Source organism: Arachis ipaensis, chromosome B06, assembly GCF_000816755.2.
Source record: "Arachis ipaensis cultivar K30076 chromosome B06, Araip1.1, whole genome shotgun sequence".
Taxonomy (NCBI): domain Eukaryota; kingdom Viridiplantae; phylum Streptophyta; class Magnoliopsida; order Fabales; family Fabaceae; genus Arachis; species Arachis ipaensis.
The window spans coordinates 130,010,934-130,025,375 of NC_029790.2; the positions used below are offsets into that span (position 1 = coordinate 130,010,934).

The 14,442-nt window shown below is 30.4% G+C and overlaps 3 protein-coding genes and 1 non-coding gene across 6 annotated transcripts; 3 read left to right on the plus strand and 1 right to left on the minus strand.

Annotated features, from left to right (window-relative positions):
* Positions 2,882–6,162, plus strand: LOC107647626 (wall-associated receptor kinase 2-like). Its single transcript, XM_016351692.2, has 3 exons — positions 2,882–3,803; positions 4,481–4,642; positions 4,913–6,162. Exons 1-3 carry the CDS (start codon positions 2,945–2,947, stop codon positions 6,037–6,039), a joined length of 2,148 nt encoding a protein of 715 aa, XP_016207178.1. The 5' UTR covers positions 2,882–2,944; the 3' UTR covers positions 6,040–6,162.
* Positions 8,480–11,082, plus strand: LOC107605340 (cell division topological specificity factor homolog, chloroplastic). 3 transcript variants are annotated; one of them, XM_021105155.1, is made up of 2 exons: positions 8,480–8,943; positions 10,204–11,082. In XM_021105155.1, the coding sequence occupies exons 1-2, from the start codon at positions 8,830–8,832 to the stop codon at positions 10,810–10,812; spliced, it is 723 nt and encodes a 240-aa protein (XP_020960814.1). In that variant the 5' UTR covers positions 8,480–8,829; the 3' UTR covers positions 10,813–11,082. The 3 variants fall into 3 exon arrangements, with proteins under 3 accessions (XP_020960814.1, XP_016162679.1, XP_020960815.1); XM_016307193.2 differs by lacking the exon at positions 8,480–8,943 and adding an exon at positions 9,575–9,720; XM_021105156.1 differs by lacking the exon at positions 8,480–8,943 and adding an exon at positions 9,622–9,743.
* Positions 11,329–13,526, plus strand: LOC107648498 (mitotic checkpoint protein BUB3.3-like). Its single transcript, XM_016352340.2, has 3 exons — positions 11,329–11,860; positions 11,960–12,090; positions 13,123–13,526. Exons 1-3 carry the CDS (start codon positions 11,741–11,743, stop codon positions 13,304–13,306), a joined length of 435 nt encoding a protein of 144 aa, XP_016207826.1. The 5' UTR covers positions 11,329–11,740; the 3' UTR covers positions 13,307–13,526.
* Positions 11,519–11,590, minus strand: TRNAW-CCA. The gene has a single exon. It is a non-coding gene; the product is annotated as a tRNA-Trp (tRNA).

Below are 14,442 nucleotides of genomic sequence, written 5' to 3' on the forward strand. Positions count from 1 at the left end.
GAATCAATATATATAAATATAAAAATATTATTTATACATCAAAATTAGTTACTAAAATCAATTATTAATATATTTGTGTATAAAACTATAAATATATGTGTGATTTAATTTATTTTTAGTGTGTATTTATATTTTAATATATATTTTATATTAGTAACTGATTTTAATGATTAATTTTAATATACACATAGCATAATTTATATAAATATATAACAGTAACCGACTTAATTTAGTACGTATTAAAACATTTATTTTATATTATTTATCTTGAATATAAAGTGGAAGGGTGCTTCAAAGAGAGCAAGCAGGAGTCAAAGGCGGAGTTTAGTTCAGACAAGAGGGGTCATGGTCCCTCCAAAATTTTATTAAAAAAAATTAGTAGTACTTTTTCAAAAAATAAAAAATAGTTCGATTGATTCAAATATTTTATTATGACTTAAAATACCAAAATTCAATCTTCATCTCTTACTTTTATTGCACAATAGTTTTTAGTTTTAAACATTTAAAACATGTTGGATTTGGATTGAACTAAGTGTATTCGTATTTCGCAGTTCTCTATTCAATAAGCAACACTCGTTATACCTTTGAGTTCAAATATAAAAAATTAAGTATTTTTTATTTATGTAATTTAATATTATTTTACATTTTACATTTTACTGTTTATCTAATTTAATTTTTTATATCATAAAAAATATTAGAATATTCAATAAGTATTGATATTATTGTATTTGTATAAATTGATAAAAAAATTCAATAAATATTATAAATTGCTGAAAGGTTTAGTTTTGTAAATAGTTCTTCTGCTTGAATGAATCATGAAGAAATTGAGATATAACCTTCAAAAGTTTAAAGAGTTGTATTTGATGAATTTGACCTTAATTTTTTGGAACGAAATTCTAGAAAACGATTTTAAATTTGGCAATATCACCTAAATCAAAAAGATGAGATTAGATAAACTTATATGAATCCATATAAAAAATATCTTGACAATTATTCTATCTGGTCCTCCAAAATTTTATTTCAAGCTCCGCCACTGGAGGAGCAAATGGCAACGGATAAGCTTGAAGCATGGGAAACATTGAGGAATGTCTAACTTCGATGCATTGCTTGACTTGAATTATATTATGTGAACTTCTTATGCCTTGGATATATGTATATATGGTGGTATCATGTTGTAGTGCAGTTTTCTATGGAAGAGGTTGAATTTATAACACACAGGATCGATAAAAAAATAAGAAGATAAATATAATTTTTTTTTAGTTTTATTTTTAATATTTTAGATAGAGTTAATTAATATCTATAAATAATTTTGACACAAATTAAATTAGGATAAAATTAAATAAAATTAAACATTAAAAATAATTAATGAAAAAATATATATCATAAAAGAATATAAAAAAAAAAATTTGCGTAAAAGATATATACTACAAAAACATTATTTTCTATAGAAGAAATCTATTGCACCATAAACTGCTTGTTTCACATTATTATCTCTGAACTCTGATGAGCTCATCGCATGACTTGATGAAAATGTGACATGTTCATGAGGTAATTTCTTCACTAAGCATTACTGGATTTTACGGGTTATACTTGAGTTAGTTAGACTTGGTCTAAAATTAAGTAATTTAAAATATTTTTAGCAAAATTAATTATAAATGGTTATACTTTTTGCTTTAATCAATATATTTTATAATACATGTTATTAAAAGATGACTATAATTAAACCAAATAAAAAAGAAAAGAATAAACGAATAATACTATCCGATCCGTTACCCCGCCAATATTTTATTGTTGTAATTTTGTAGGTTGAGAATCATTATATTTTTTTTCTCTTCTTTCCCACCTGGAACATGTTATGTTTATTATAAAAGATCGATAATGCTATAATACATTAAAAGAAGGAATGCAATAATTACCTATGATGGATATAATACCTTTACTCTTTTAATATTCATCCCTTTGTGCATGTTTTCTCCAGGAACTATTTTAACATTTCTTTAATTCTCACCCACTACTTATTAAAGTTATAGTTATATCCCCTCTCCGATCACATTCGAGTATAAAATATAAAATTTCCTTGTTAGTCTTCTTTACAAGTCAACAAATGTGTGTGATAACTTCTTTTTCAAAAAGGAGAAACAAAAAACTAATTAACTAACCTTGGCTACTGGCTTGTGTGCATGTGTGCTAGACTATAGGGAACGTTTTCTTTTTGGGGTTGAAATTTGAGAGGAGGGACCTTCCAGCACCTTGGCTTTATTTTATTTTAAATTATAAAAAATTATATCCAAAATATTCATGCATTGACAAAAAAAAAAACTTTAAAAACAATAAAGAACAAAAAAAGTCTTTGAAAACATATTTAATAATGCCACTTTTAGTTTAATAAATACTAGTAGTCTACTAGTCTTGATACAAATCATCACCTGTATATTAAAATCTTATCAAATTGAGAATGATATTATTAATTTAAGAATAACAACACTTATTACTCCTTTTATATAAATTATTATATCAATAGGTATTAATATCCGCTAAAGATGGTGACCACCAAGTCTTGGATCAAGCCGTAAGACAGAATGGTAAAAACATATTTTCTATGAATTATATATAATAAAACTATTTTAAAAGTAAAATTTGTATTCTAAAGAGTATTTGAGAAACAATAAAAAAATTTATTTTATATTTTAATATATATTTTAAACTACTAGCTGATTATATAAAAATAGATTCTCTTTCTTTTTTAACTATATTTTAAGATTTTAACGCACAAGTACGACTTTGGTGGCACTTGCCTAACTTGATCATATATGTTCATATTCCTTTGGGCACCTATATAAGGATAAATTTTACCAAGACTAATCTTCGAAGTATACTTGATATTGCAAATAAGTGACATATATATTGATATCTGATATTTGATATACACACTAATATTGTGACAATGGAACTAAAGGTCATGATGCTAATTGTTGCACTAGTCCCTCTAGGAGTAGTAGCTGCAAATCGTGACCATAATCAAGCTCTTGATGGGTGCCGAAGAGAGTGTGGAGGTGTTCAAATTCCATATCCATTTGGAATAGGAAAATCAAAAACAACCGGCGAGAATTGTTCCATGGACGAACCATTCGAACTCACTTGCGAAGAACAAGATTCCATTTTGAAATCCGGAGATTTCCAAGTCACATCCATAAACATCACCAAAGGCCAAGTTGAAATGATGGCACCAGTTTCCAAATCTTGCAGAGACACAAGCAGTGACGAAACAACGTACCTCGTCACTTTTCCATCTTTCACGGTTTCTAGAAACGACAACAAGTTCGTTAGTGTCGGTTGCGACACTTTCGGCTACCTTAATAGCTCCTATGATGGTGGGAGAACATATTCAACTGGGTGTTTATCAAGATGCTATGGCAATATGTTTGATATCGTTGATGAAAGTTGTTCCGGATTCGGGTGTTGTCAGATGGATATTCCTCCTAACATGGTGAATATCTCTATCCAAGCAGCAAGCTTTGATAATTTCGAAGAATCTTTGAGTTTCAACGATTGCAGCTATTCTTTCGTTGTCAAAAATGGAAACTATACGTTTTATAAGAAGGATTTGAAGAAGCTGCGTTTTGATGATGTCGCTGTGATCTATGATTGGAGTATTGGAAATGAAACATGCGAGGCTTCTAAAAACAGAGGTACCAATGCTTGCAAAGGAAATAGCAAGTGTGTGAGATTTAATGCCAATGGTTACCAATGTCGATGCAAGTTTGGTTTTGAAGGAAACCCATACCATCCTGATGGTTGCTCAGGTACGTGATATATTGAATCTATTTTATTTTACCATCATACTTAGTATAAACCAAGTAATATAAAATATACATTGAAAATAAATTAAATAAAATATATATTTATATAAAAATATATTAATAATTAATTTTAGTATATAAATAACATTTTTAATATATATCATATTTTGTGATAGTTGAATACATAGTATAGCCACTTTTTGCCAATTAATACACTAGTCGTTATAAGAAGGTTAATTAGCATGTTCTACCTGCATTTTGTTCTTGCCAAAAAATCTTCCCCTATCTTTATGTTGTTGCATTTTATTTACGGTCTAGTTACGTTACCAACAATATTTATGTCAATTTCTGCCAACTCTTATTTATAACTGTGTTTAATGAAAGTGTCTTCGTAGATGTGTTTAATAAAAATGTCTTTTTTATGACTGTGTTTAATAGAAATATCTTTATAGAAATATTTTTTGGATGTGTCTCTTTATATATGTGTTTAAAATATAATAATTAATTATTATTGGCAATAAATTGACAGATAATATGTTGGTACCCTATACTTTTCCTTTTATTTATTATGATTTGCTTCAATTTTAAAAGCTACAAAAAATGAAAATAGTGGAAAGAATTGTAAAATAAGTGAACTTTAGTATTAATTTGGTTTGAACTTGTGTGAAACGTTGTTGCAGACATTGATGAATGTAAGATAGGAAGACATGATTGCATAAGTGATGATAACTGCCATAATATGAATGGAACATACCGATGTTTTTGTCCTAAGGGACAACATGGAAATGGAACAAAGGAAGGAAGGTGTCAAGAGAATAATGCACTTCCCAAGTTTGTCATTGGTAAGAAAATCAAGTCCATTATTAACCTCTTTTAAACTCGAGTACAACTAACCCCATGTGAAATCGATAATTAAAAATCATTAAATGATTTAACATGTTTCACTAAATTATTATTTTACGACTCTCAACTAACTATACCTGAATTTATACCTTATTTTTTTAACAAAATTCATTTATTATTTATTCCCTCTTAAAACCATAAGTGTAACTTTTCATTCACTTTAAAGGAGATTTTCACAATTATGTTCCAACATTTTTTTTAATGTATAGGTGGAGGTGCAGGATTCATTGCTCTTTTTGCGGTGATTTTCTTTCTATACTGGATGTATCAAAAAAGAAAACTCAGCAAACTAAAAGAGAAATTTTTCAAACAAAATGGTGGTTATATTCTGCTACAACAGATTTCTACAAGAGGAGAATCCTCTCAAACAGTTCAACTCTTTACAGAAGATGAACTGAAGAAGGCCACAAAGAACTATGATGATAAGCTAATCATCGGCAGAGGAGGATATGGCACAGTTTTCAAAGGAGTTCTAACGAATAACAGAATTGTCGCAATAAAAAAATCTAAAATAGTTGATGAAAGCCAAATTGAACAATTCATTAACGAGGTGGTTGTTCTGTCTCGAATCAATCATCGTAACGTAGTGAAACTTTTAGGTTGTTGTTTAGAGACAGAGGTTCCTTTACTAGTTTACGAATTCATTAACAATGGTACACTTTTCAATTTCATGCACAAGGGTAGAAATGCAAATAATTTGGTTTGGGAGACCCGTTTGAGAATAGCAACAGAAGCAGCAGGAGCTTTATCATATTTGCACTCAGCAGCCTCAATTCCAATTATCCATAGAGATATCAAAAGTGCCAATATTCTATTAGATAGCACTTACACTGCTAAAGTATCTGATTTTGGAGCTTCAAGATTTGTTCCACAAGATCAAATTGCATTAGCCACCATGGTGCAAGGAACTATTGGATATTTGGACCCTGAGTACATGCAAACAAGCCAATTGACTGAGAAAAGTGATGTTTATAGTTTTGGAGTGGTGCTTGCAGAGCTTCTAACAGGCTCCGACGCAATTCAGGATGGAATTCTGAATGAGAAAAATGAGCAAGAGATCAAGGAGGTTGCTATTCTTGCTGCAAAATGTTTAAGCCTTAAAGGGGAAGATAGACCAAGCATGAAGGAAGTGGCAATGGAATTGGAAGGAATTAGGGTATTGCAAAAGCACCCTTGGAGCAATAATAATGGAGACAACAATCTAGCAGAAACTCAATGCTTGGTTCTTGATGAGTCTTCATCAAGAATACACATGCATAGTGAACGTTGTAGCCATCAAAATTATAGGTATGATAGTATCAATGATCAACTGTCAAGTTCCTTAGATGGAAGATGATTAACATAGGGAAGCATATAGAGTTTTGTAATAGTAATTTTTAGAGTTTAAATTTAACGTAATGACTCGGTAAAATTTTTTAATAATCATCTAATCACATTTATCTTTTAAATAATTATCTACGTCAAGAATAAGTAAGGAATCAAGTTAAGTTTTAATTAGTAAATATTAGTCAATTTTTTATTGAAATTTTTTTTAACTCTTATTCTTTTGGAGAGTTTAGAATTTAGAATTAGGATTTAGGATTTATAATTTATTATTTATGATTTAAAATTTATAATTTAGAATTAAAAATAAAATTTATCTATTTTATATCTTAAAAATACATGTGAAAATTACAGAATCTTCCATTAATGATAAGTTTATTATGTGTCCTAAAGACACATATTAGCTAAACTCTAAAAAATAATTTCAAAAAAGTTATTTAATTGATATTAACAAAAATTAGTTCCTTTACTGTTTGTTTGAGGTCACTGCAAATAAAATAGTAGTATACAACTTGATAGTTATTCACATAAAAAAATGTCTAGAAATAATGTGCTTATTATTATTGCTAATATTTATAGGTAAAATCTGTTAAAATTAGAGTATAAATGGTAATGACAGAAAGATAATAATCTAAAATTATCGTATTTGATTTTTTTTCCAAAATTAGTAGATTTTATTCAAGACTACAAATAAAATCATTATAGCTGTCCAAGTTTTAGGACCAAATGATAAGAAATGAGGGGTTCTCTCAAAGTCACTTTATGTTGTTTTATGCTGATTTTCTATTACTTTCCAAGCATTATTGGTGCATAAATTTCAAATCTAAAAATTAAAACACTTGAAAACTAAGAGAAAAATCGACAAAATAACTTACCACCAACTGATTTTTTTATAGAAATAAGTATAGTGGGATTGTATTTTTAACGTTTGTAGTAAGTTTTAATTTTAGTTTTAGTTCTTTTTTTCTTACGTGGTCTCAATTTTATCCGTTTTAGAATAGTTTCTGATATCTAATATGCTATAGCAGTAATAACTTAGCTCTATGTAACTCAATAAAATAAAATTGATATTGGGAGAGAGTGTGTGAGGATTCCAAAAATATGGTAGTTTTTCGGTTTTTTCTAAATTATAGGAGAATAATTTATAGAAAGTCAAAATGGCAGGAGCGATTTTTGTTTTTACAAAAATAAAAAGGATAATTGTTGGGAGCTATTTTTGTGTTTTTTTAAAATAAAAAATTATAAAAGTGTAATTGTCGAAGGCAATTTATGTTTTTTTAAAAAATAAAAATATGTAATTGTTAGGAGGATTTGTGTTTTTTCAAAAAATAAAAAATAAAAACAGTACAATTGCCGGAGGTGTTTTGTATATTTAAAAAAAAAGTAATCGCTATTCTGCTTTTTTATATTTTAGCACTTTACCTTTTCTGTTTTTTGTTTTTTCACAATAAAAATTTAATTATAAAATTTAAAATTGAATAGAAACTCAAATATAAAATGTTAAACTATAAGAATTTAATTATAAATTTTATAAAATTATAGAATTGGGAGAGTAATTTAACCAAAAAAATTAACGCAATATAGTAAGACAACTTTAATTTTATGTTTCATAGCTTGCACAACATATACATGATATCTCATCTTTTCTAATATTTTTTTTTTATATTATATATTCTCACATGCAGAAAACATTCACAACCCACCTAAAATACTAATCAAAACAAAACTTATGAAGAAGTCTTTTAAGTTGAGACAACCCAAGAATCACACCCCTTCAATCCTCCTTCCTCCCACACTCTTCTATCCATGAAAGCATATCTATCATATTTATCTTCTCATATATAATCTATAACATATTCATATAGCATCAAAATACATTCAAATTAAAATTATTGTGCATAATGTAAGCTTTGGTTTTGTCTATGATCCTTCTATACCTAACATGAAATAATTCCCTTACCAAGGAGCTAAAAACTTTGTATGGTATGGCATAGTAAAGAAATCTTGTGACAAAACTTATTATACAAAGACAGGACGGATTTCGCCCCCAAAATTTTAAGAAACTATACTTATATATAAGATATGTATTTAAAAATAAAAAAATATTATGTAATTTAATAATTTTATATGTATTATTTTTTATTATGTGATGAATTTATGTTTTAATTGTTTATAATCTATAAATTTTAAATCTCAACACTGACTGTTTGATTAACAAGAAATCCGTTAACTTGTTCTCTCTCTCTAACACAAGTAAATAACCAACCCTGAGACTGCGGGCAAAGTTCACTTGCATAACTGAGTCAGTGTGTGTTGGAGCTCTGAATTTTGAACGCGAGACAAGAAACACTTCAAGCTCAAAGCTGTTTCTTTTTCTTTTGGGTTAATAATGGCGATTTCTGGTGATCTTAGGGTTTATGCTACTGTTCCTTTATATCACTCTCGTTTATTTCTGTATGAAATTCGGTTAAATGTTTCTTTCCATGGTGAATTGAAATCCCAATTGCATGATATATCTTACAAATCAGGGCATATCAAGTGGTATTTGATGAGGGGTATTTTACTTTATTTTATTTTGTTATTATTTTTAGGAATTGAAGTCTTTGGGGTCGTCAATGTATCTCTTATGATTTTGAAATTTTAGGTCATACAAATTCACATTTCTAATTTTGATATTCCCTCTTTTTATTTTATTTATTTTTTCAACTTCCGCATTTAGCTGTCAAGTTTGTAAAAAATCATGGAGTTGATTTGCTTGGTTTAACATGCTTCTGGGAACCTGGTTTTAAAGCTTGCACCCATAATGAACTTCTTGTTATTGTGTACAGCATGTCGAAATAAGAATAAATTTCTGGTAGCTCTCAGTTACAAATATTGGGTGTACAATGACAGAGACACACGTCTCCTTTGGTCTATGGTTAGAATTCATTTTCTTTGTTATTGTCCTTATTACTATTATTAGTATTATAAGGTACAAATTCATTATGCTTGGGATGTTTTGGAGGCTATGTTCCGTCTGTCTACATTCTGCAGCAATAGCGTTTTTGGCTTTTGTTGTTGTTAAATTATATTATTTTTTATCTTTATTTTAAGCTGATTGAAAGTAACAAGAAATCTCACTAGGTCAAGATAATGTGGACTATGTGGCAACCTGCAATCCTGCATCCATAAGTTGTAAAGTTGTAATACTATGTAATTGCTCACACCACAGTAAGACATAACTGCTTTTCAACCTTATTTCATTTGCTTGGAAGTATGAGTTGTATCTAGTATTTGTTGATAGTTAATAGTTATTGATGGATTAAGATTTTATTGATTAGAATAGTATATTAAGATACAAGTTTTGCATGAGAAAAGAGCGAATTATCAGAGAAGCAAGTTGCTATTCTTCCTGATGACCTAAGCCATCTCATTGTCTCCAATCAACCGAATGTCCCCTCACTGTCCTTTGCCCTTCCATATTCACATTCTCTTCAATGGTTCCCACAACCATCTCCAGTTCATTCCCATTTCTGCACTTGATCTCCTTTTCTTCTTTCATTAATAAACCTTGGATTCTCTCAATCAGCCTGTAATCTTGCAGCCTGTTAGGGACGTGTATTATGGGGTGTCCAAAGTCCGCATTAAGTAGTCTGGGATGTTTGATATTGTATTTAAGGAGACTGATTCTTTCCCCTTAATACTAGCTTTTAAGGTGTGGTTCCTCATTTTCCTTTGGTACTTAACACAGCTTCTTTTGTTTACATGGGTTAGAGGTCCCTTTGCTGATTGTCTTATTGGCAAATAAAAACCTGCATTTAATTGGGTGGACTAGTATGATTAAAGAGTTTGTGAGACTGCAGTTTTCAATATAGTTTTAATAAAATGCTGTTGTTTAATCTTTGTGTTTGGATATTTTTATTCTGATGCCTGTGTCTTGCTGCCTTTTGACTGGACAAGGGTACAAATAACGTAGAAAACCTCTCCAGTTGTGGGGATAAGGTTTTATGTATCTACTGTGCTCAAACCCGGAGCGTCATGCACCAGGCCACATGTCTTATAGATGTTTAATTTTTCATTGTTGATGACTGCTATTCAAAAATGCTCATGGTTTGTTATATATTATGCATATCTCACAAAAAGAATTAGCAAGAATATGAATGCCTTATCACTAATACCCTAGTTTTCTGCCTAATAGGTGGATTTCAGTGGTTACTCAAATGGAGCGTCTAGCATCTCTGAATTCACCCCAAGATGTCCCAGCCTGACAATTGTACGTCGCAGCAATATGCGTGGCTTTTGCAAGCCAGTTTCTGGAGTCCTTGAAGGTCCCAAGTTTTCATCAAAATCTGTTAGTCCAGAAGCTGAGAACTTCCTCCTTGATGCTGTTAACATGAGTTTCTTTGAGCGATTAAATTTAGCTTGGAAGATAGTTTTCCCATCAGCAGTATCTAGAAAAAGTTCGAATGCTAGAATTGCCAAGCAACGCTTGAAGATGATCTTGTTCTCTGATCGATGTGAAGTAAGTGATGAGGCAAAGCGAAAAATTGTTAACAACATTGTGCGTGCTCTATCAGATTTTGTGGAAATAGAGTCACAGGACAAAGTTCAGCTGAGTGTCTCTTCTGATATAGATATTGGAACTATTTACTCTGTCACTGTTCCTGTGCGGCGTGTTAAGCCAGAATATCAAGATATGGATGAAGTTGGGACAATAACAAATATTGAGTTTAAGGAGACCGGAGACAGTTCTGGTTCTTCTGTCGATGTTAGATTTGATTTCTTTGTTCCGGATGAAAGGTCTTGAGGGTTGATTTCTTTGTCAAGAGCTTATGACTTTGAATCCTCTAGCAGCGAAACCACTTCGAAGTTCTGTATATATTTATTTGATTGTTGACAATTGCTGTAGGGTGTCTAAAGCGTTTGTTGAGAAATTTTGTGCCTCCTCTGTTACTGTTAGTTTAGCTTGATTATTTTGTTTGAGTTAATGTTATGTTTTCTGTACTTAACATGGATAATAGGGTTTTCTTACTTGAGTGTATGAATCATAATCTTTTCATTAACATGCTTGTTCTTATTGGCCTTTGCAAATAAGCTTTGACCAGATTAGTTAAACCTAATTCATCCATAATTGTTACTCTGCATTATAACCATGTGTCAGATTCAGACATGGTTTTCCTCAACATTTGCAAATAACTAATTTTTTTAATTTTATTTTTCTACTTTAAAAACTGAGCTTTATTTTTTCTTCATCTTTCCAAAAAATCGATTCTTTTTTTTTTTTTGCTTTTATTTTTTCTTCATCTTTCCAAAAAATCGATTCTTCTTTTTTTTTTGGTCAGGATGTTGATCCATTTTCGGAGTTACAAATTTCATATATACAGAAATCCGTTCCATTTTATAGACCTTTTCTTCTTTCTTTCTTTCGACCTTGAGTGTTCAAGTTCTATCCAAATTCCAAATCATGTTGTTGGTAAAGAAAAGAAGAAAAAATTATTGGGTGGACGGGATATTGAACCCGACGTGAAACGAACACGCAACCTTCTGATCTGGAGTCAGACGCGCTACCATTGCACCACGGATCCACCGGTTACAAAGACCTGCATGTTTAACTTAAATAAAGTATCATAAGTAATTTCATTTGTTTCGTGGGCGGGAGTTCATCAATTTGAAAGGTCACCATTGTCACATCCCAGAGCACCACATCTCCTTGTTCTCATGCGCTGAAATTGAAAATGAAGGGTGATAACAGCGATTCGTTGCTGTTGAAGTTGGAAGCACCAACGAGAGACGCCATCTCCAGAGTCCGATTCGCTCCCCACTTCAACAACCTCCTCATCTCTTCTTGGGACTCCGTAATCCTCATCTCTCTCTCTCTCTCTCTCTCTCTCTCTCTCTCTCTCTCATCTTTTGAGAAAGTTACTTTAGTTGCTTATTGAGTGGTGAAATTGCAGAGTCTTCGGTTGTACGATGTGGACGCTTCATTGCTCAGACTTGAAGCTCCTTCCGAAGCTCCCCTCCTCGATTGTTACTTCCATGACGAAGCCGTTGCTTTCTCCGCCGCCTCCGATGGCTTAATTCGAAGGTCCCATTTTTTGTTTAATTAAATATCTCCTAATATTTATTGTTTAATTCGAAGAGAACTTAGGTCTCATGATGTATAGTGTATACTTGTTTAAACTTTGAAGTATTCCAGGATCCCGGCATGTGGTTTTCGGAATCACTTAGTTGCCATAGTTAGTTAGTGAGCTTCAAAATTGAGATTGGTTACTTAGTTAGTTGACGCAATTTGCTGTGTCAGCAAGTTTCCTTTATTAAGCTATTTGGAGTTCTAGTGTGTGTTTATTGATTATGTCAGAATTGATTTTGAAGTAAAATGATCTATGTTTGATATATTTTGTTTTGTTGCTTCTTTTTTTTTTCACTAAATGATTTCAACTATCCATGATAAATAATTGAATCTGAGATTTTCACTTCTGTTATAATTAATTTTGGCTTCATAATCAATTATGAAATTTTGGTCCACACCATAATTGATTATGGGTGCATCAAAATGGTAATCCAAACATGCAAATAGTGGATCACATTCCTGACATCATTGTTTAAGAAACAACTTCAGTCTTCAAAAATTTAGTACCACGTATACTTGATTGAGCAACAAGTCAGTTTGCAAAATCGAAGGTTCACTGTTTGACTTAAAGTGAAATTGTGAATGGCATGCTGCATTATGCTGATAGTGATAGAGCAGGTACATTGAATAAATGCCCAAGGGAATGTGATGGTTTGTTTGATAGATTTTTCATACCTTCGTTTTGCTGTGGAAGGTTGAAAATATAAATACAGCTAAAGATGTTGGATGAATGTGTAAGAATGAGGGAGAAATGGGAAATGGGGTGCTCTGAATTTGAATTGTGAACTGTTAAAATTCTTTATTGACTTTGGTTAATAAGCAATGAAGCATGTGATCTGTTGTATATTCCATGTTGTGGTTTTCTAGCATCCATGTTACCCTTAAGAAAAAGGCTTAATGGCTTGACTTGTTTTGCAGTGGATGTGTTTGGCTTTATATTATTTCTTTAGCATGTTTTGTTTGACTTCTTTTGGCTAAACTTTATAGGTATGATCTGGATTCAGGAATTATTGATACAATGGGTGGTCATGATGATATAGCATCGTGCATTGGATATTCCAGTGAAACATGTAAGCTATTGACCAAATCTTTGATGCCCTTTTATAGTTGTAACCTTCACCTTTTAATTTTTCATTTATTGATAATGTTGGGCATATCGGCAACTAATTAATAATCCTTCATGTTGATACTGTTGCTCTCATGTTTAAGCATATATGAACGAATACGAATAATTCATACATGTTACTGAAAACCTCTGAGACAGGTTGTATAGCAAACTAAATGTTCATTTATCTTTTACAACAAACTTTCAACAATAAGCTTTTGACTGTTTCTGAACAGTCGAGTAGATATTCATACGTAGAGCTCAATAAATTATTGGTTACGAAGAAGGTCCAAAATGCTTTTACAATATTTAGAGATAACATAAAACGTCAATTTAAAGGCAGATTACTTGCTTTTACTTAAAAACACAGTTGCAGTATCATAAATGTTTTGTATGCTAACTTTGCTTTTTCAATTGTAATTATGAACTATACATACTTGTGATGGTCATAAGCTTCATCATATGCTTAAACTTGCATTAGAAGAAAAACCATCATAGAAAAATAATTTGTAAGGAATTTAGCTAAATAAGAAAATGTATATATAAGCAGGGACGGACATAGAGGGGGGCGAGCAGTGGCTTTGGCCCCTCTCCCAAAATTTAGAGAAACTATATTTATATATGAGATATGTGCTTAAAAGAATTAAAAAATAGTATGTAATTTAGTAGTTTAATAGTTTCATATGTATTATTTTTTATTATGTGATAGATTTATGTCTTAATTGTTTAATTCACTAATATTTTTTACTTAATTTATTTAATATCATACTCTCAAATCTTTGTATCTTTCAAATTAGTTTTTATATAATAATCTCTATATTTATTTTTAAAAAATCATTTATTTTTTTATATTAATATATTTAACATTTATATTATTATATTAATAATGACTTACATAGTTATATTTTGGTAATCACATTATGTACTTTAGATATTATTTTCTTGTAAAAAAAATACTCATTTTTCTTTTAAATTTACGTTGTTAAAAGAAAAAATTTTATAAAGATATCTTATATCTTGTATTCTATAAGGGTACTGTGTCTTTCAAATAATTAATAATTTATAGAGAAAAAGACAAATAGGTCCCTGACCTTTTGTTCTGCAGATATTTTTGTCCTTAATCATTGAAAAATACTTTTAAGTCCCTGACCTTCACAAAATTTGGACGGATCAGTCCCTGACGGAAGCATTTGGACGGAGGG